The sequence below is a fragment of the Pogona vitticeps genome, chromosome ZW-PAR, assembly GCF_051106095.1.
Source record: "Pogona vitticeps strain Pit_001003342236 chromosome ZW-PAR, PviZW2.1, whole genome shotgun sequence".
Taxonomy (NCBI): Eukaryota; Metazoa; Chordata; class Lepidosauria; order Squamata; family Agamidae; genus Pogona; species Pogona vitticeps.
In genome coordinates, this window is record NC_135800.1 from 3,650,978 (window position 1) to 3,674,000 (window position 23,023).

Here is a 23,023-nt window from a genome sequence, read left to right on the forward strand (position 1 = left end):
GTAAAACCACTTTGCTGGAGCCATGGCTCCCAGAATTTGTACAGCGATGTGACCGCCTTAGCGCTGTGTGCCTGAGCAAAGGGGACATGCAAATGATGGCCCGGTTTACCTCCCAGTGACCAATCACAAAGCCAGTTAAGGACTTTGGCTGAAGAGTCAGCTCTCCACTGCTCTCTCTCTCTCTCTAGAAAATAATCTTAGTCTTCATTTCAAACAACCAGTGGCCACGTTGAGTGAAACCAGGAGCTGTTGTTCAAAAGGAAGTGACTTTTCCTAGTTCTGGAAGGAGACAAACCGCAGCACCGAGAATGGGAGAACTGACTTGCATTTATGAGATCTCCCTTCCCTTTCTGAACCCCTAGCAAGCGCCTCCTCTCCCGGACAAATAATCCATTCCGGAGAGTGGGGGAGAAAAGGCCCTTTGGGTGAATTAAAATCTGTATTAACTCAGACAGACCTGCGCTCTCCGAGCTCCCTGGCCTGAAAGCTGTCAACTTAATTGCTCCAACCCCTTCACTCCCGAATCGTGGCTGAACCCCGGCCATCTTTTACCTCAGAACCTGGAGGCCGTCCCAGAACCGATCTTTAAAAGTTTATTTTACTGATCAAAGCAAAATAAGGAGGGGAAAAAAATTAAAAAAGGAAGTGCAGGGCCAGAGAAAGGATAGGAGGGGGGGAGGGACGGAGACAGGGGGGGGAGAGAGAGCGCCTTGCATTTGACTATATTTAGTGGAACAATTCAACTAAAGTGGGGCCTTGGCAGCTGCTGCAAAATATAATGTGGCAGCTTGAAACTCTAAGCCTCGGGATGTTTGCTCTGGAGCCGGGCCAGGAGGGGCCACGGCATCAATCCTGAAGAGTCCAGGGTTGACAAGCAGGGTCTCCGTTTAGGGGGTGGTGGGAGGACTGTTGGGGGAACATGGACGTCGGTCTGCCCCATGTCTGTACTCATTCGTTCATGACTTCTAGTAAAAAACAACAACAATCGTCCACACTGTTTAATGCACATGGTCATGCACGGCCATGCAATTCCATCATGCACGGAATTGAGGAATGGAAAGGCTCAAGCGACGGGAGGCCAGATTTCGGTTGAACATCTGGAAAAACTTCCTAACTGTTAGAGCAGTATGACGACAGAACCCGTGGCTTTGGGAGGTGGAGAGCGTTCCAATGTGGGAAGCCTTCAAGAGAAAATTGGACCACCGTCTGTCAGATCTGCTTTGATTTGGACACCTGCACTGAGCAGGTTAGACTTGATGACCTCCGGGACCCCTTTCCAACTCAATGATTCTATGATTCTACGAACTGTTCTGTTTCACCATCTCTTCATCCAGATCTCTCTCTTTCCCCCTTTCCAGCTCGTTTTTGCTTGTGTTGCTACATCCGTTCTCTTTCCCCATTAAACCACTAACGATTCTTTGAGAGCCAGGGTGGTGTCGCGGACGGAACGGCAGATTCCGACTCAAGAGGCCTGGGTTCAAATCCTTGCTCAGCCACAACAGCTGGCCGGGGAGGTGGCAATGAGAAGCCACCCCTCAGACAACTCACGCAAAACTCTCTCTTAAGTCGGGAGAAACTTGGATGGAGAGAAAAACAGTTTGTTAACTCCCTCCTTGATGTCACGGCCATGTTTTCCTAGAGTAAGAGGCCTCTTAGAAACTACTTTGTCTCTCTCTGGCCTTCCTCGCTTGACAGTCCCGGCAGATGGAGAGTGAGGGTTTTTTTCCATCTCTGTCAACAGTGGCCAACTTTTCTGGCAAGCCTCGACCAAACTGGGAGACGGCGCCATTAGACACAAATTTGTGATGCTGCGCTAGGACACTGTGCTTATTTCCCTGTTCCTTCGTCTCTCTCTTTTTAAGAAAGTCCGGAGCAGCAACAGCCGGGAGGCAGATCTCACACAGATCTTACAGCCCATAAGGAGGCCTGCCTGAAAATCCCTTTGCAGGAAACCGACATGGCAGGCTGCGATCTGCGGCAGTGGTAGGGAAAAGTATGGAGCGCAACACCCATCATCCCCGGCCCACAGCACTAGCACCTTGCGGTTCTGAAACATCGGAAGGGAAACACGCTACAGATCCTTGGGCTGCGCTAATGTTGTCTTTTAAAAAAGATCTCGTTCTTTCAATCGTCTTCCTCATTCTCTCTCTGCGTTCCTACACTCTTGTTTATTAGACTGGATTTTGCAAACAACAGCTTCTGCACGGTGCCAAGAGTCCCGGACACTTAAATAAATTAAAAATGCAAGAAGTGCATCGCCAGATCTGACCGACAGCTAACAGCCCATTTTCCAGCGGTCGCTGCTGGTTTCCTTCTCAGGAAAAGGGCATTAATGACTTTTGCCCTGGGAACCGAATCTTGGGGGTTTTCGACACGCAAACCGGACGTGCTACTCCCAAGCTGGGGCACTCCCCTTAAAATAAGCAGGGTTCTCTGGTAGAAAGGGAAGCCATGACGGGGAGCTATCAAATCATGCCTGACACAGAGAACAGTTCCCTGCCTCTTCCCTTCATAATACGAGGACTCGAACTCGGGGTCCTCCGACAAAGCCAAGTGGTGGGGAAGGACTTTGCCCAAACTCCAGGCATCATTCACGCAATATGTTGTAGCAGTAGTTACCAATCTGGAAGGATTTAAAAGGGGATCAGACCCTTCCACAGAAAAGGGGAATATTACCAGTCACAACAGTTACATATGGCATCCGGGATCCGGGCTTACCAAGCCCTGAACAATCACTGCAGAGAAACACAGACAAGACGGAGTAGAGGCTGGTAGGCTCCAAGGTCAGTGGGGCAGGGAGCCCACACTATTTGCTAATCTGAACTTTACAAGAGGCATCCAAAGAGAGGAAACCCTGTCCTTGACACAGTTTCAGCACCTCGGACAACGGTTCCTTTAAAGTTCAGACCCAAACCCACAGAGGAGTCACCTCCCTACAGATATTGCCGCCGCTAGCCTCGGGTGACGAAAAGGGGGCTATAGGACTCAGGACTGGGTTGTGTGCTTTGTACAGGCCACAGGTTGGCCAACGTGGGAGCAGAACGCTGAGTTAGATGGGAATCGGGTCTCACCCAGCTGGGATCTTCCTGAGTTTCTGGGAACATCCCTGGTTCTCTTTCTACAGGTTGCCTAAGGTGGAGGGCCAGCATCTGACACCCTCTGGCCTTCTATGGTGGAGACCTTTTGACTCTCTTAATCCTTCAAGTGAAATTAATAAATAGATCATAAGCCCTGTTTGCACTTTTATGCTCCTGCCAGCTTACGTGGCTGACTTTATTCTCTAGCTATTTTAATTCTTTTCTCGTCGTACTTCACGCTTTGTGTTTCCTTTCATTCACATTAAGTTTTCGTTTTCTCATACTTTTCTGAGTGGCGGTTCGTTGAGTGCTGAACCTCTCTACCTAAAGAAAGCTGGACGGGCTTTGTTGTTGGGGGGCACAAAACTCTTTTCATTCAAGCAAGCCGTTGCTGCAGATATGTATCATCTTCAAGGCTATATGCTGTACTTGTTTAAAAACAGATGTGTTTTTAAAATGCTTTAATTCAACCGTATTGGCTGACACTCTTTTTTAAAAAAAAACTGTAGTGGTTTATTTGTCATTTTGCATTTGGTTCACCTCGTACAGATAAGGCTAATAAGAATAAGATTGAAGATGAAGAACTGGAAAAAACGAACAAAATACAGAGACCGGGCAATTAAATGGTCTCGCTTGTGGATGAAACACACCTCAAGTGGTCCCCGTTGTCATCGGGACTTTGGGAACAAGATCAAGAAATTTCACACAGTACTCTATAAGTAGTTGTACATTTCAGAAATAACATCATCAGAGCTACAAAAAACGGCAATATTAGGAACAGCATATATTCTATGCCAATATTTAACAGGTTTTTGGTTAAAACTTGTGTCTGTTACATAATACCAGTCAATGTTTTTATAGTTCTGATTGACGGTGCCTGGTATTTTTGCATGATGATGACAGCAATAATGTTCTGCATATTCACATTTGTGTTTCTCTGTATTTTATTTCTCTAGCAAACTGCCTTGAATTCTGATTCTGGGAGGAAGGTGGTTTAGAAATAAGAGCTGATAAACACTCCAGGGATCTCCCTCCATTTTGTGACCTGCCCGTTAAAGCGCTGGCTAACGAGAGGCACGGAAGCGTAGCTTTAAAAACAAAAGGAATCAAGACGAAGCGAAACAAACTCTTCCTCGGAGCAAACTTACAGCCAGTCTGCTCACTCTGCTCTACGGGTGACCAATCTTCCCGGCTTTTCGAAACAACATGGAAGGGGACTGTGTCACCCATTAGCGACTCGCATGGTTTTAAGGAAGTATTTAATTGGGCCAGGAAAAGAAGCCCCCCCCCTGCAGCTGGCGTCTCCCCCTCTCTGACGCTCCTTCCTTCCCCATCATTTTACGAAAACATACCCAGGTGACAAGGTTAAATCAAGCACAGGAAAATCCCTAGCACTTATCATCCGCCGGCATTACTGATAAATTGTGCAGTGGAGGAATAAAGGATTACCTTCTGTATTTTTTCATTACACTTTTCTTTTGTTACCGAATACATAAATCCATTGTGGCACCATGTAATATGTATCATCGCGCTACACCTGTGGACGCCTCGTAGCGGCTGCCATGTCTGTGCAGTCAGAAATGATGAGTGAACCCCCCGTGAATGTTAATGATACTGATCATTCAGAGGTAACTTGGCTTTCCATCTTCCTTTACAGCTTCAACGCTGGAGCCAGGGTGGCAAGGTTCAGGAGAGGGAAAATGAAGGGAGAAAGGAGGAGGAGGAGGAGGAGGAGAGGGAAACTACCCTAGAACAAATAAGGGAGAGCCTGGAAGGAGAAGACTCTGATGCCTACGGTGGTGGTGGGGAAGTATACAAGGGGCTCACCCTTGGGTTCGACTTAGGCAAATCCGTGCGGGAAGAGAATGGAAAGGAAAAGGAAAAAGTATACCCCAAGGTCCAAGGCAGCGGCAAAAGTTTGTTGCAACTACCGAACTTGGCGACAAAAAAAGCAGAACGGGACTGGAAAAGAAGAAGCCCACCTTCTCATCTCAAATCTGGCCTGGGGAAAGCAAATCCTGTTCGTAGCTCAGAGAGGACCCGCTTTGGCCGCCCGGCGTTTCTTTTCAGGAGGTGCTCCCGAGACGGTTCCGTACACGGAGAGCTCTGTGTGTTTTGGAAAGAGGATTAAAGCTCTCGTGGAAGAGATCTAGGGAGGATCTGACTTGGAAATAGTTTCCAGTCCCTTCTGTCTATCAAAAGGGCTCCCGTGGCCAAGGCAGATCAATTCAGAACGAGTGTTGAATTCGGAGGAAGTACTGAATGTTCTTGAAGTCTAGGGATTTTCATTACAAGCTACGTCCAGGCCTTCAAGTTGTGGCTCATGAGTCGCCACTAACCTTTGACCTTCAGAAATCGGGATGCCAGAGAATGACTTGACTGTTTCTCACTCCCCTCGCAGGATGAGTGGGAAAGGAATCCGTTTAAGCGGTCATCGATATGAAATTATAGAGCGAGGGTCAACCCGGAGGAAACTCAGCTGGAAGGGATCATTGAGTCCGGCCCCTGTTATGGAGGCACGGTGGGGAATCAAATTCCCAACCTCTGATTCTGTGGCCGGATGCCTGAACCCACTGAGCTATCCAGCCAGCTAGATAAACAAAAAGGGGAGTGCAAATGAATGGGCAAAGATGTCCTAGGTGTTATAAACAGTTGCAATGAGTTGTGAAAGGGGCCGTCACCCAACTTCATTATTCTATGGTTCGAAGATAGATGGAATTCCTAAAGGAAGCCAACTGGTTTGAGTCTACAAGAGCTGAGCCAAGGCTGTTGAGGACAGATCATTTTGGAGATCACTCATTTATAGGGGACGACAGAGGACGAGAGGGTTGGACGGTGTCATCGAAGCGACCAACACGAATTGGACCCAACTCCAGGAGGCCGTGGAAGACAGGAGGGTGTGGCGTGCTCGGGTCCATGGGATCATGGAGAGTCCAACACGACTTAACGACTAAACAACAGCAACATTTATAGGGTCGCCATAAGTTGGGAAGTGACTTGATGGCATACAACAAGAACAGCAGCAGCAGCCCACAGTCAGCTAGCAATTTTGCTGCCGGATCGAAGGTCTGATCCCAAGTTTCCTTTGGCTGAACTTCAACGCTCTTCAGCGTTCCACGTTTCAACAATTAGGAAATTGACAAAGAGAATCCCAGCAGCCCATTTAACGCCGCTCCGTTTATGGGGCTAGCGATGGCTCAGCACGGCTCCGTTTAGAAAATCCGACTCCACAAGGAAAGCAGCTTTGCCGAGGGGAGCTCCAGCACCCGACATTGGACAGGAGCGGCTCCTTTTCGTTCCTGGCCGACGGTTTTTTCCAGCAGCCTGCTAGACGAATGGCCGTTCAAAGCCAGGATGGCTGCCCTCCGTCTTCTCCTTGTATAACTTTGCCAGAGTCCTTGGGACTTGCCAAATTCGGTCATGCCTGCTTAGCTCGCGCAACTGATTGTGCCAGAAAAGAAAATAAGACACAGATGTATTTGAGCGCTTGGAGATGCCAACAGGAGAGACAGCTAATGGCTTCATTTCGACCCTCCTCTACCAGCTGGGCACAGGTGGGGGGGTATAATGAGGTGCCTCTCCCTAATCAAACTCAATTATTTACTCCTCTCCATAACCACAAAGACATTTTAAACTCTCGGCTCGGAATATATGGGCGATTTCCAACTTCCGCCCCTGGGTACAGATAAACCAACAGGGGTGCTTGAGTTTGCCTTGGCGAGGCTCGAACCGGCGCAACGACCTGTGAACGGCTTCCGTCAAAAGAGGACACCCGGAAACTGGGCTACCGCGCAAACTGCCGGAACTTTGCTCCGCTGGCAACAGCAGATTCTGTACAATCTGTGCAAATCGGCTCCAGATATTTGCTCTTGTTGGTCATCTCCCACAGCAGGGGTGGGCAACTAGACGCCTCCAAGCTAAATGTACCCTATTCCAGACAGAGGCTGACAGGGAAGCTTCAAGTGGTGCAGAATGGCTCCATGGTCTTTCTAAGGATGGCTATCAAGCATATATCCTCTGGGTGCAACTTATGGTGGTGGTTCCTTCCAAAGGAGGCGTAAAGAGTCCATTTCACATCTCCCAAGACTCATCACGAAACAAAGCCTCAGAAACCCACGTAATGGTGAGTTCACTTCACACACAGGAAATGACGCAAAGGTTTTAGAAATGCAAACAGCTAAAACAGGGAACGATTACAACATATGCCCAAAGGAACTTAGTGAAGGGCAGAATGGAGACACAGACATGTACATTAAGAAAAATGCATAGATATTTCCATGTAGGAAAGAGAGAAATAAAGATAACACAGTTGAGTAGAAGATCTGGCTTGCATAACTGCTTGTTGGAAATATATTTCTGGAATGTGAACTATGTAAAATAGTTAAGTGGAGAACACTGGATTTCTCTCTGTTTCAGAATGGTTCGATGGAAGACAAATTGTTTCGGAGACCCAAACCCAACTGCCGTGTCAGTAAGAAAGAATTTGCTGTTAGAAATCCTACCGCAAAAAATAAATGGCTGCGTATGGAGACCACTGAACTCAAGGGACTTCGAGCAGATGTTTATAGGGCTGTGATCTAATTTTTAAGCTATTATTTTATACAATTTTTAAGCTGTTTCAAAAACCAGAATCAATAATCAATGGAAAAAATGTGTGAAAAGTGGTCTAGAGCGAATACAGATGGTGTGCCCAGAGAGTAAGATAACTCCGAGGAGGTTTATCATCATCATCATCATCATCATCATCATCATCATCATCATCATCATCATCATCATCATTTTGCCAGACACCTAATAATGGGTCCAAGCTGCAGGAAGCCAGATTTAGGCTGAACATCAGGAAAAGGTCTTAACTGTTAGAGCAGTACGACAACGGAAACGAGGATCTCACGAGGTAACGAGTGCTCCAATAATGAAAGCATTCAAGAGAAAATTCCGACTCTTATGATTCTGTGATTTTAAAAATAAACGAAACACTTAAAAAAAAAGCCAACCGGCGGACTCACATTCGGACGAAGAGGGACTGCTTGGCCGCCAAGCCGGGGGACGAGTACTTCTCCACCAGCGCCAGGGTGCTGAAGCCAAACTTGTGGATGGGCTCGTTGCAGTCCAAGGGGGGGAAATCTGTGTCGACCTCGCCGTCATCTTCCGCAATGTGGAGACAATAAGCGCTGACGTTGTCGCTGCAGGAAGGGAGAGGAAGAGGGTGTGCTAGTCTCGGTGCCTACTTGGCCCTCAACCACATTAGTTAATCCTCTACATAGCACCTTGAACACCTCTCATTGTCCACCATGTCAGTAATATATATATATACTGACATGGCGGACAATGACAGGGGAAAAAAAGATCAGAATAGTTTTTAAATATGCAGTTTTAATATGAAAACTATTCTGATCTTTTCCCCCCCTGTCGTTGTCCACCACGTCAGTAATCGGAGTCCCCGGTGACATGAAGAGCTGCCTAAACCCGTTTTGAGTGGCAGTCGCTTTCTCCACTTGGCAGTTCAAATCTGGAAGTTTTAATTGCCTGACTGATGCGTAAATTAATTAATAGCAAAGCGCATGCTAATTGTTTAATTGGTCGCTTGATCTATATAGATCATTTTTTGGGGGTGGGTGGGTGGGTGGGGGGTGAATTAAATGAGTTGATTTACCAAGTTTATTGATTGGAGGCGACAGTGAATTATTTCGCCAAGTCCCCGATTTGCTGCTTCCCCGGTTGATTCGCAAAACCTTCGGCTGAGACTCAGCTCACCGAGGGTGCCTTCTCGAGGTGACCCATCCCAGATTGTTACAGCTCAGGTATTTATTATATCAAATAGGTAATCATGACACATTAAAGTCAGTGTAACCTGCAGGTTTGCTAAATGGATGGCTAGCAAGGAGACAATCCAGCTTTTGTGAGCCGCCGTAAACCTTCCAGTGTTCGGCAGCCACGCTGGAAGGGTGTGTGATGACTTCCATGGCATCACAACTGGGATTTGAAGGTTGAAGCCAAGATGGAAACAATCCCTTATTCTTAGCCATTGCCGTCACCTTTGTTATGGAATTTAAGGATTGGGAAAGCGCGTGGGAGTTAGGTTGAGCTGATAAGGGATGCTCCAAACACTGAGAGTAAGATAAGAAGAGGGAATTGCTTTTATGCGGTGGAGGCAGCCGGTCTCGGTTCAAGACAGTGCCGTCGTTCCCAATCTAACAAGCCAATCGGATTGCGCATCATTAAACGTTGGCTATGATTTTGTTGGCTTTTAGTGTTCTTGACACCAACTCTGCCTAAGGACCGCAGAGGTAATGTATGAAATGGGCTGCGTATGGGTTTAATCAGAGTAGGGTGGGCAGCTACCATACATGCCCTCTGGATGTTTTAAGACTACTATTCCCAGCATTCCCTTTCCCTCCTTGCTTAGGATAGCTAGGGCTGACGGGAGTTGTAGTTCATAACCATCTGGAGGGCCACTTTCCTATCCAGAGCAACAGGACGGTGGTCCTTTACTTACTCTGAAAAGACCAAGCTCTGTGGTTTAAGAATGCCATTAGAGTGTCAACTACACCCAACCTTGAGTCTCCAGATATTCTTGGACTAAAACTCCCAGAAGCCTTCACCCCAAGCTGTGCTGGCCAGGATTTCTGGGAGTTGTAGTCCAAGAACATCTGGGGATCTAGAGTTCAGAGCCAGTCCTATAAAGCCCCAGGGGCTGGTTTTATTTCCTAACAGTTCATCTCTGGGGGAACAAAACACCATCTAAGACTTCCACATCTCTTTCAAGGATTGTTGGTTGAAATTTGATTCTGGAGTTTGGAAGCCGTCCCCGGGCGATATCAGACTTTGGGAACTTTCTTTGATCCCTGGTCCTGTTTAAAAGCCGGCCGGACATAAAAAATGTTTTCCACGTCGTCAACACCGAAGTTGGTGCGATTTATCTTTTTTAAAAAAACAAACAAACAAGACACCTGTAAAAAGGGAGAGCATCTTTGAAATGATGATTCATTTATACAACACCAGCTTCATAGGCTTGTCATTACACCGTACCCAGTAATTTAATTGAAAGAGAAATAGATATAGATGTATGCATAGCTCAGAAGGAAATATTGATAAATGGGAAGGTGCGCTGGCAAGATTTATTTGTAGAAAATATATATATATATAATATATTGATGTGGAAATCCATTTCATTATGCAAAAGTAGCTGCAGAGGAGAAAGAGAAGAATAAAAAGGCCAGACAGGACAAGGAAGGAAGGAAGGAAGGAAGGAAGGAAGGAAGGAAGGAAGGGAGGGAGGGAGGGAGGGAGGGAGGAAGGGGAGAGATGAGGGGAAGGAAGGAAGGAAGGAAGGAAGGGAGGAAGGGGAGAGATGAGGGGAAGGAAGGAAGGAAGCCTACTTGAGTTTGGGTTCTCGTCCTTCGCTTGTGTACTGCCAGCAGATGAGTCCTATCAAGTCATGCACCTTAGCGTTGGCGATCGTCACGACCGTCATGGGTTGCAACTTATCCTGGTTCGCGTGAAGCGGGAGGTAGACGTCAATGATTTTGGTTGCAGTCGTGCCAATGTGGCCCTGTTAGAAGAGAAGAGTTCATTCCATGCGTCGGCTGTCGCACCGTTTGGCACAGAGCGACAAGACCCCACCCAAACCTGGTTTCAACCCAAGGGCGGATGACTTGAGTTGAAAAAAGCACAGTTTTGCTTCTAGGTTATCACCAGAGTTGGTTGGATAGAGCTCAGTGGTTAGGGTGCCTGGGTGTAGAGCTGCATATTGGGAGTTCAATTCCCTCACTGCGCCTCCTGAAAGAAGAGCCAGCCTGGGTAGCCTTGGGCAAGCTGCACGATTCCAGAGTGCCCCCTAGTGGAAGGGAATGGGAAACCACTTCTGAATATTCTCAGTTTCTGCACCCTGTACAAATTAGACCCACACCTTGTCTTGCATAACGGATTCATTCAGTAAAACGCTGAGGATATTATTCCGCATCTTCTCTGAGCAAACTGCACCAAACGCTGGCTCTACATTTCCAGGGTCTTGATACAAACTTATGGACCGTTAAAAAGGAAAAGAAAAAAAAAAGGGGGGGGGAAGAGAACAGGAAAGCGAAGATTTGTAAGAAATGGAAGCGGTAACCCATTATTCCTATCTCCTGTGCTCTGCAAGATCTTAGACCTTCACAGAGCATCAGCTAGAGCAAGGGTTAACAAACTTGAGTCTCCAGATGTTCTTGGACTATTCTTAACCATATAGTGGGTTGCAAGGCATATAGGGGGAAGAAGCTTATAAATAAAATAATAATTATGATCATCAATAAATTATTTATTTCTCTATTAACTGATCAATAAGTGGTGAGCAAAGTTAAATAAACCAAAAGGGACACATCTGTCTGCCTTTATTTTCAGTCCAATATAGGGGCTGGCAGAAACCCCTTGCCCCAAATATCACATACATTGAGAGCAAAACTTCTGCAAACTAACCAAGAAGGGATTTAAATGGCTATAACTGCATTTTACTGCCATGTCTTGTACTTTCTCCCAAAGTCTGTTCAGTGCTAGGGAGATTAAGGCTTAATTAAACAGCAAGGAGCGCAGCGAGCATAAAGTCTGCATTGAGAGAGAAACGTTTAATCTAGAGTTGACAGAACGCTATTTTTAAGTGATCGAGAATTTTAAACTGCGAAAAAGGTTTAAGCTTCCCACCTGCGTCCCCTGGGTATCTCTCCAGTAAAGCCACAAGGCTTTTAAATCTTTGCTTTTGCCCCTCACAGTTTGCATCTGGACACGGCTGGAGCTGAACTGGTCAAAGCTGCGGCTGCAGCTCTGTGGATGGTTTAATAACAAAAAGGGCGCACGAAGCCAGCCAGGGTGGCGTGGATATGGTCTCAGAAAGTGCAACTGGGAAATCCAGGTTTCCATTCCCATTTAGTTGTGAAACTCGTCGGGTGACCTCTCTATTCCTGTCCTACCTTGTAGGGGTATTGTAAAGGTCAAATGAGGAAGAAGACAGCTATGCGGGTTGTCTAATGCTCACTGGAGAACGGGTAAGGTGTAAACATAACTAGTACATAAGAACGTAAGAAGAGCTCTGCTGGATCAGGCCAAGGGCCCATCTAGTCCGGCTTCCTGGATCTCACAGCAGCCCCACCAGATGCCTCTGGTAGCCCACGAGACCACAAGAGACCTGTCTCTTGATCCCGCTCCCCTGCGTCTGGCCTTTGGAGGTCCCTTCCTCCAAGGGAAGCCTGGGGATTAGACCCCCCCCTTCATGGCTTGTCACCTGCAATGGACTTTTCTTCCAGGAATCTGTCCAATCCCCTTTCCAAGGCCTCTAGGCCAGATGCCGTCACCACGTCCTGAGGCAAGGAGTTCCACAGGATGTGGCGTAAATAATAAGCTAGCTCCCTGCCCCAAGGTGCTTACAGTCTAAAATCTCATAACAACCAAGGATTGGGATGGGAGAGGAGGGCAGGAAGAAGGCAAGAGATGAATGCCATGAGTTGTGGAAAGTGCTATTTTCTCTGCCCCCCCCCCATATGGGAAAAGTTGCATGGATTCATCAGCAGCGAACCTGTCTGAGCTCCCCCCCAACCCACATCCCTCCCCAGCCAAAACCAGGAACCCATCCAAGATGTCAAGGGAACAAGGTAACCCAAGAACAATGGATTTACGATCCCTATTTATCTTGTCCTTACGCTGGGAAGGCTCAAGTGCAAATTGGGCCTTAGCTGCTTGATCGTCGTTAATCTTTCTTCTGGAAAGATGACGACGAGGACAGGGACGGGAGGTAAGGCTTGCCAAACTGCTGACGCACATGAACCCGAAAGGATCAACGGCGCTGAGCGTCTGCACTTAAGTTTTCTTGAAACCCTCCTGTTCAGAACGGAACGGACGACACTCACGATGGGGGAACGTCGCCTTTAGGGGTGACGAGTGGCCATACGCTTAACGGCTCCTACCCGAATGAAAGGTACTGTAATGAAATCTCTTTCTCTCCAATTTCTACCCTCCTGGCAGCCTCTGGTTCTGCTGCATCCACCAGGCAGTGCGCAGGTCTTCCTATCTACAGCATAAAGGCTTTTTGCTGCTTGATGGCAGCACAGCACGCTAAGCACATTAGATCTCCATCGGAGAGCGAACCAAGGTCCGGCCTGGGTAGGACTCGGATGGGAAACGGCCACGAAACGTCTCAGATTTGCAAGCAAGAACATCAGAAAAATCCTGCTTAAAACCTTTGAGAGCCACGACTGCAAGCCAGCGCTGGCTGGAGAGATTTCATACGAAATCCTAAAGAAAATCCAACGGGCAACGTGTTCATTGAAGAAGAAGGGAACGGCCAACCACTTCTGAGTCTTGTCTAGCTGGAAAACCCAGAGAAGGGTCTTCATGTCAGAATTGGCGTGATGGGACATGATTACATACAAATTTAACCCCAGGGCTCAGAAGCAGCAGCAGCTGCCCTGTAGCAGGTGGAGCCCAGAGGGAGTTGCCCCACCACGCAACCTCAATGAAGAAGAAGGACATTTGCCTTTCACGACGGAAGCAAGAAGGGACAGCGAACTAGCAAAACCCAACAGGACTGTGGGCGAGCCTATTTTAGCTGGAGTTTTCATGGACTAGACACCCTTTCAACTTCAATCCAGTTGCTTCATCAGGCCGCAGCGCCCTTGTGCTTCTCTCTTTTTCCCCCGTGGCTAAGGGCCTTCCTATCTGGGAGTCTCATCTTCCAGCACTATCTCTTGTTTCATTCTGGATTATTCTCTCGTAGGGTTCCCAAAATATGAGATGCTTAGAAGTGCTTTGCTGTTGGCCTTCTGTGCAATATGAGCAGAGGTTGGCTGAAGTTTCATGGCCACTGATGGTCAAAGATCCTCCATCGGGGTCACCTCCCATTAACGGCTGCCCCTCAGGAATTTCTCGGCCGCCATCAACCACTGTAACGGTCAAACTCTTCTGCTGACATAACTATTAATTCCTAAAGAGGACAGACGCGGATTATCCAGTTGTCCCAGCTTCCACCATTGGGTGATGTTTCATGACAGACTCTAGCTTCCCGGTGGTGATGTTCTTACTTTCCCTGAAACACCCGACCCTCCCTAATCATGTTAAGGTGTGCATCCAAGAGGGGGGAACAACTAAGTGCCCCCCTCATTTTGATTTCCAAACACAAGGTATTGTTTTGGGCTCTCGGAAGCCTGAGAAACACTGGTGCGGGGCAAAGCACAGCTGTTTTTAGCTGTATACAGATGTTATTGTGTACCTTCTTGGAAACGACTATGGATTTTCCATCCAGACATAGCGGTATCTTCAGATTTCACTTACATTATTTCAGGTTCTTAAAAGGACTGTGGTTAAGACTGGGGGGAAAAAGAGAGAGACGGAGCCCCCCGTTTCCGGTTCTGTCGGGAAGCATAAAGCCGTTCGGTCTCACATTCCTAGAGTTTTAGAATTATAAAAACCCCGGATTGCAAAACCAGGGGATAATCCAGGAAACATTTGAGGCACTCGATCCACTCCGCTGCCCTCCCACGGAGCAGTTTCAGCGACGGCTATTCAATCATTTTATAGGATAAAATCAATATGGGTTAAATATAAAACCAAGGGATTTTTTTAAAAAAAATTATTTTAAAGAGACCTATAAAGAAGTGTTACCTGTTTTAAGACTTCAACCCGGCAATAAAAAGGAGCCTTTTTGAGATTTAATACGAAGTCCTAATGAAAATCCAACGGGCAATGTATTCATTGGCCATCCAGCCTTCCATTCTACATATCAACCTGGCGCGTCTCACCGAGACAAAAGCCTGTCCGTTTGAGACAGAACAATGTTATTTATTTTAGTCCATCGTCTGCTTCTCGGAGAGGTGAGCCAGAGGCCCGGCCAGTTAAGCTGAAATTGGTTGCGGCAAGTTAGGAAAAATGTACATGAACAGGAAGAGGATTCTGGCCAGACTCTTATGAGAAGGACTTCAAACGCCAACCCAGCAGTGATCTCCCACGTTTCATCACAGAGCTGAAAGGGGTCACAAGATCACCTTGATCAAGCCCTCCCCGTGCAGGGAATCCAGAACGCAGGCATCCGCCCCGCCCCCCAAATCCTGTTTCAAAACTTTAAAGAAAGAACAGCCCACTGCTCTGCAAGGAATCCTTTCCTGCGGCTGAAAAGGTCTGATCATCCGGACGTTCTTTCTATTGTCCAGCCGGAATCTCCTTTCAGAGAATCACAGAATAATGGAGTTGGAAGGGGCCTATAAGGCCATCCAGTCCAACCCTCTGCTTAAGGTAGATAATCCAAGCGAAAGCAGATCGGAAAGACGATTGTCCAATTTTTCTCTTGAAGGCCTCCAGCGTTGGAGCGCTCACCCCGCCCTCCCACAAGTCATGGGCTCCAACCTCATGCTGCTCTAACGGTAAGGAAGTTTTCCTGCTCTTCAGCTGAAATCTTCTGCACTCTGGGATGATCAGAACAGATCCTGCCTCTCCTCTTTAGGACTACCTTTCAAGTATTTCTTTTGATGGGAATCCAACTGTTGCGGAGTCCTGCTACCGGAGCCACAGAAAAACGAGATGGCAATCCTTCAGAGACCTAAAGGTGGTTATCATATCCCCTCCCAACCACCTCTTATTCAGGTCCCTCAACCATTTCTCATTGGTCAGTGGTTCCCAACTATGGGTAACTTAGGTGTTGTTGGACTGCAACTCCCCAAAACCCTGGCCAACACAGCTAGCGGTGATGGTTTCTGGGAATTGCAGTCCAAGAACATCTGGATTATCCAAGGTATAGTAATAGCACTGTAATAGTGCTTCGTTTCTATGTAAAACCTAACTCCATCTCAACCATCGAAGACTTAATTTAGTACAAATGTGTACTGCTGATGTGCAAAAACACACACACACACACACACACACACACACACACACACACACACACACACACACACACACACACACACACACACACACACACACGACTCCTGGAGTGTGACAAATACAGGACCAATTCATTAACGGCAGTAATTCACTGCTTCTCCCTGTACAAAGAGTTCAGGGACTAAATGTTATATCACTTTAAGATTAGACGGCCCGATGATATACAATGCAAAATATTTTACCGAATTGTTATTTAGTGAGTCATAAAACCCTCTTAAAAATTAATCTTTCATGCACATCCAGCTTATCCAAAGTTAGCATTTAATTAGATGGCCTCGGTGCAAACGAGCATGGTACTTTATTTGCTCAATCAGTATACGTCTCTCCAATAATTAGAATTAATTCAAGCCATTGACTCACCTCCCAACAAACAGTGTAAAACATGAGATAGAAACAAATGGAGTTTTGGGCTGGATGTGTGTGTGTTTTTAATTTCTTGGCTGAAGCCTCTCCCCACCTTGTTCCCAGACTTTAGAGGGCAGAAATGTAGCGTTTTCCATGTTTGATTTTGAAAGGAAGGAAGGAAGGAAAGGAGGGAGGAAGGAAGGAAGGAAAATATTTTTCTATTAGAGGGAGAAGTCAAACACCCAGTAGCTCATGCTTGGGAAAGGTTTGGCCTTCCAGATGTTGAAGGACTTTAATGTCCAGAAGCACTGGCCAGGGTAGCTCATGGCAAAGGACTAATAGAAATGAAGTGCAAGAATCTGGAGGGCCAAAGTTCGTGGGCCCAGCAAGTAGATTCTGCGACAACGGCTGCCAGCTTGGTTTCTAAAGAAGCCAAGTTTTCTGCAATCTGGCTCTTGAGACATCTAACAGGGATCTAGTGTCATGGTGGTGCCCTCTGAATCCATCCTCCAGGTGGGAAGAGCTGGGACACCCTTAATCCCAATATGGGCGATGAACAGATGTGTCCGCTAGAACCAGGACTGTCAAGATCCAGGAGGCTGAACCCCCAAGTGAAGTTAGCTCTTGGCCAGAGTCCAAGGAGAAGGCCGGATCCTCTCCCACCTCGGAAAAAGGATGCAGAATGAAGCCAGGAGGTTGACTCCAGCAGCCCCATTTATATGATCCTCAGCCTGGGACCGCTGAGTGTGTCAGAGGTATGCCTTCTAGCCTCAAGTCATACTTGCTGGGTCTCTTGACCCTTTCTGTTGACTCTCTTGCTCTGTACGAATTTGGGGTTGGCCTAACTAGGCTTCTTGAACTGTGCATGCTTGCTACTACTACGGCACTGGACGACTTTTAGACTTTGGATCTCCCATAGCTGGTTTACTTGAACTCTCCGGTAGGACTTCTGCTTTGCCGCCTGACCCCGATTCTGAACTTCCTGCCTGAGCCTGCCTATAACTCTAGGTGGTGACTCAGCCTGCCAAAATAGGGTTCCTGGGACCAGCCTTCCTGGAAGCCGAGCGACTGGGCTCCTAGAAAAAAATAAACTGAGCACAGAGGCAAAGCAGAAATTCACCCTTCTCCTGTGAAGGATGATTTAAAAGATGTGTCCTCCTTGGGCCAGTGACCCTAACAAAGACCCACCAAAGAAGCTTGTTTCTGCAGAGCAGCTTTTTACATACCGTATTTTTCGCACCATAAGACGCACTTTTTTCCCACAAAACAGGGGGGTGGAAAGTCTCTGCGTCTTATGGAGCGAAGAAAACAGATTATATTTTCCTGTTTTCTTCTCCTAAAAAATTGGTGCATCTTATGGAAAGGTGCGTCTTATGGAGCGAAAAATACAGTATATAATCTATACCTTGCAACTCTCCTCTGGCACTTGACCGGACAGTGTTTGGGACCCATCCCGAGGAAAGGCCAAGCCGCCTGGCAAGATCGGATGATATTCCGACGGCCCCCGCCACCACCACCACGCCAAGGAAAGGAAAGGGCATCAAAAATGAAACTTCCGAGGACTGCCCATTTATCTCCACGCCACCGCCTGCAGTAGAATCCCATTAACATTCTCACTTAATTTATCTCGTTTGGGCTGTCACCGCTCATAAAAATTTAACCCCGTAATTTCCCGCGACCCAAAGCGGAACGCCGTGGCGAACTGTTCGACGCCATGTAAATAAAGAAACCCCCCCCCATTACATGTTGGTATTCTAAAGGGTTGCTATCGTTTAGCAGCCTCGCCTCCCTGCCTGACGCCCGGCGCTATTTTTCAATTAGAGGCCCAGATGTTTCCGAAGCTCCAGTAAGCAATGGCAGTTATGAAGGATGCTTTATCTGCGCTGCGCTGATGATGATGGCGGCAGCATCAGCAGCTCCAGGCCGCATTAACATACTCATGTTTTATTCTAAGATTTCCCTAATACCCCCCCCCACTCCCGCCCTGCACCCTTCCCTTCTAATGTTCCAGTTAATTATTATAGCACATAAAACAGACTACAAGATCACACCCTCTCCTCTAGGCTGGAAGCTTTGAGCTGCTCCGGCAAGATCTGCACACACCGAACAATGGGCTAAATGACACAAACGGAGGAGAGCGGGGACGGCGCATCTCAACAGCCAGCGATTTGGCAAGCCTTCGCGACTGGGGAATAAATGCATACAAAATGGAATCGCCTTGCTGTACATGGGCACACGCATACACGCACGCCTTCATACGCTGTCGTCATGGCACGGAATGGATGTCCCCGAAATCCAGAGATCTATCGGTGGATAGGAACAGTCAACAAAACGAGACCGTTGACATTCAATCGCGGGCGTACAAGAGACTGGGAACATACCCCGGTCAATGCCAACGCTCGTCACCGCTTATCTTGGGTCGTCAGCGTTCATACGCAGCCATCACGGTTCATGAAGTCTTGGATGCTCACCCTGTAATTTTGTATCTGTTTCACTAACGAATGTTTTAATTGCACGTTGTTCTCTTTCTGATTCCTCAAACCACTGTTAGCTACCTTGAAAACAGATCCCCTGCCCTAAAAGAGGAAGGGCCGAGGGGGAGATTAATTCAAAATGTTGCTGGTTGACATTCCTCCCCACTGACCTTCCCTAGCAAACCGGTTAAAAGAACAGGGCACATTGCCAGGACGAGATCAAGCAACCAACACAGCCCAGAAATGAACCCACACAGAGGCCGAGCGAAGCAGCCATTAACAGGAGTAAACAGATGGGTATTCTTTCTTTCCAATGCCCAACCGCAGCTGGAACCTGGGGAAATATTTCACATTTTTATCACAATCTAGAACAACCGAGACGGACGGGAGAAGGCTCTCTTAGGTCCATTTCTGAAAACGTATGGGATGACCTTTGGCTCGAAGTCAAAGATAACACTCTATGGCCCCACCTGCTGCTGTGGCACTCACTAGAAGCCCCAGTATCCAGCTCCTTGGGCTCTGCCGGCGAGGGCTCATGGGAGCTGTAGTCCCACGACATCCAGAGGTTGCCCACCACTGGTTTATGGGATTAGTTCAGTGGAATAAGTGTATTCTGTGCTAAGTAAAGAAGGGAGGACGGATGGTTTGCTTCTGACCATCTATTCGCATTCCGTAACGGAGGAAAACCCTTTAACGGGAGGTAAGGATAGCCCTGCTTGTAAATAAATTAACAGAGCCATCATAAACATTATATAAATGGCTGGAACTCTGCTACAAGAGCTTTTTAACAAAAATGAGGATGATTATGATATTAATAATGATTATGATAACGGCAATGAGGATATAATAAAAATGTCGTGAAGCGGATTCGTCGTAATACGGGGTAATCGTAAAGCGGGGCACGACTCTAATAATAATAATAATAATAATAATAATAATAATAATAATAATAATAATAATAATAATAATAATAATAATAATAATAATAATAATAATAATAATAATAATAATACGCAGTCACACCTCCCAGGTTTGAAAACGAGGCCCACGTTCTGATACTGAGCCGCTGCTCGCAGAGTGCTGACAGCTTAAGTATCCCAGGGATGTTTGCCAAGTTTTGCTGGAACATTTTTAATATATCACCGTGTCACTTTTTAATGTACCCCAATCTATTAACCACATGGCAAACTAACAGGGGGTTTTAAAACACGGGCTTTATACGTTTGTGCCTGTGATTCATTAAACAAATAGCCTGCGTTTCACAAATCATCCTTCTAATTAGTCTTTGGCCAGGCGCGCCCGCCTTTTCCTCGGCGAAGGCTGCCATCTGACGCGCGCCAAAGGAGCGGGAGGGCTTCCCGCCCCGGCCACCGAACTCGCAGGCGAATCTGTGCCCTCTAAAATGCCCTGTCGCCACGTTAGCGGGGGGGGGCTGGCAGCGTACCACGTGGCTGCTGCCCCCCCACCCGCCCCCCTCGGGCAGAGGTAGAGTCTTTGCAGGTGCCGCAGTCAGCTGGAATGAGCCGTCCAGCTGCTACGGAAAGATGTTCCCCTTTAATTATTGTCCCTTTTCCTCCAGGAGAGAGGTCGGGAATAACAAAGGAAACTTGTCTCAGATCTTCTTAGAAAAATAAGAAAAAAGGAGAGAGTGGAAGCCCATCAAATTCCTGGCAACAGAGCAAGAGGGAGGAAGCCAAGGGCTTAAAGGAACAAAGCCGGAAACCTGCTCTCAGCAAAGAGCAATCTTTGCCCAGCGAAGCAATCTGACCCAGTAACCTATGTTAATTTGATGGCCGAAGGATGCGCAGCCCTCGTAATATCTGGCACCGCATGCTGCCTTTGTCTTCTCCTTGCGTGCATTTGGTGCAAACGGCAGCCCCCAACCAGCGCTGCCACCATGCCGTCGGGTCTGATTACAGCCGGGCCAGAGATGTAGGGAGAAGGCCATGCCGAGGGTGGCAGAAAAATGCAAACCAGGAAGGAACCGGGAAGGGTTGATAGGCTCAAGGAGGATGTAAAGGAGAGTGTTTGACAATCTGGAGAAAGCTGAGGAGCAGCAGCTTCAGGACAAGCCAGGGAGAAGGGGGAAGGGATGTTTCCACCTAGCCATGGAATTGGCAGTCCCGAGATGCAAAAGAAAATTAGGTCACGGCGAGACGAGGCTCGCAGGTGTCCACTGCATGGATTTCTCTGGGCCCTTCCAACGCAGGACCAGATTGAGGGACAAACAGAAACAAAACCCAAACCTGCAAGAACAAGGCAGAGGCAACGTGTGGCCCCCATGATCGCGCAAATGTAAGAAGGGGTGATGCCTTTTATAGTACCACTAACAAGTTGCAAGCTTCCGTGGCGAAAACTCCACGGCTTCCACGTTTAGCACAAACCCCTACACGGATAGCGCAGGGGGGAAAAAAGCAAACAACTAGTTCAAAAGTTGGCGGTACGTGGCTAAGAGATGATCCTAGTCTGCAGTCTCAAGCTAAGAGATGATCCTCGTCTGCAGTCTCAAGAGACTTTTCAGGATGGCTTGCAATGTTTACACCACTCTCTTAAGACCAAAAAGGTTGCCAATTACTCTCTGATGGCGCCCCCCCCCAAAAAAAACACCCCACTGAGGATGCTCTTCCTTGCCTCAAGCAGAATACCATCCCGTTGCTTCCCCAGAGACTCCACCTGGGCCTGACTCTACCACTGCGGGAAATCATAAAGCTTCTGGGAGATGAGGCAGGTCCTTGGTCTCATCCTGCACGGCACTTAGGAAAAACTTCTCGACTGTTAGAGCAGCATGACAACGGAACCCTTGATCTTGGGAGTCTGACACTGCAGCTATTCGTGAGTTAATTACACCATCCTCTTTCAGATCTGCTTTGATTTGGATTCCTGCCCCCCTTCCAACTCCATTATTCACTGATTCTATGAACTCCATTCTTATTCTTTAAGTTATAGGTCAGTTTCCCAATAACAGCGACATGCCTTGTTCTACTTTAACTAAAAAAAAATATGCAACGTTGAGTCCCTCTAGTGATATCTACATCTGAGCCATTCCCATTCCTTGCTGCCGTGAGTAAAATAACGAACAATCCTTTCCGCAGAAATCGTTTCTGTGCTCCCCGCCCCCGAAACGAGACAGAAGAGCTCCACCTTTTAGGACATTTTGATGGGTGGCTCCTAACACCGCATCAATTACTCCCTCTGAAAAGCTAGACACTTTAGGGCAGGAAAGCTACATGTGAAACATCGTTTTCCTCCACTGCCACTCATCACACACGCCACCCCTCCTGCAACCCACATGCAGTTATATGGGGCACATACACTCTCTGTGCAATACTTTGCAAGTATCCTCTGTGAGAAGAAAAACAATCAATCAATCCGTCGGAGGATATGAGACCTCCTGTTCTTCCCTGATGCTTGAACCTCTCAGAATAAGTCTTATAAAGTGAAAAAAATATATCAGATTTTGGCTCTCGTGGGGCAAAGGCTTCTGGGAACTGCAGTCCAAGAACATATGGGAACCACTGCACAGACTAGGCAACTACCATAAGACACACTAATTTTTTAGGAGAAGAAAACAGGAAAATATAATCTGTTTTCTTCGCTCCATAAGATGCACAGACTTTCCACCCCCCTGTTTTGTGGGAAAAAAGTGCGTCTTATGGTGCGAAAAATACGGTATATAGTAACAGTAGGTTTCAAACTCAAAGGAGAGCAGTATGGCTCTTATATTCCTATTCCTTGGTTGCTCATTTCACTTTCTTTAGAAACAACAAAGAATTAGTTTTCCATAGTTACCGTATTTTAACATTTATCTGTTTCAAAAATATTTTAATCCTTGACTTGCTCAATTACTTTCTGATGATTTACAGTATTTGCTGCCCCGAATCCTGTTGTTTAGCGTAGGAAATTGTGCCCGGGTAGGTCCACGGAATCAATGGGGCTTGGTGAACCATCTCATCTCTTCATCCCATTGATTCAAATGGGACTACTCTAACGGTGATTTACGCTGCAGTTAAGAGTAGGCCAATTTGAATCAATGGAACTTGCGTTCTAAACAACTTCGCATTCTCTCTCTAAGAAAAACACTATTTCGATATTGCTTAGTATTCTAAATGCGATCCTTTAAAATGAAAAGTGCATACATGTAACATCAATGGAAGTGTAGGTTTTGTCACCTTTTACAGTTAGCTCTTGTGGGTTTTATTGCAATATTTTACTGCTTTGTCTTATAAC

General features: G+C 47.0%; 1 protein-coding gene and 1 long non-coding RNA gene across 5 annotated transcripts in view; one reads left to right on the forward strand and one right to left on the reverse strand.

The window, feature by feature from the left end:
- Positions 1-5,103, forward strand: part of LOC110082923 (uncharacterized) — a 93,161-nt gene extending 88,058 nt beyond the window's left edge. For both annotated transcript variants that reach the window (XR_013539684.1, XR_013539685.1), the window contains exon 4: positions 4,034-5,103. This is a non-coding gene — a long non-coding RNA (uncharacterized LOC110082923). The remainder of the gene's footprint in view (positions 1-4,033) is intronic.
- Positions 1-23,023, reverse strand: part of MAPKAP1 (MAPK associated protein 1) — a 119,309-nt gene that overhangs the window by 59,222 nt on the left and 37,064 nt on the right. For all 3 annotated transcript variants that reach the window (XM_072985018.2, XM_072985017.2, XM_072985016.2), the window contains exons 6-7: positions 10,457-10,629; positions 8,084-8,260 (exon numbers count right to left, since the gene is read on the reverse strand). In XM_072985018.2, coding sequence (XP_072841119.1) covers positions 8,084-8,260; positions 10,457-10,629 — 350 coding nt within the window. The remainder of the gene's footprint in view (positions 1-8,083; positions 8,261-10,456; positions 10,630-23,023) is intronic.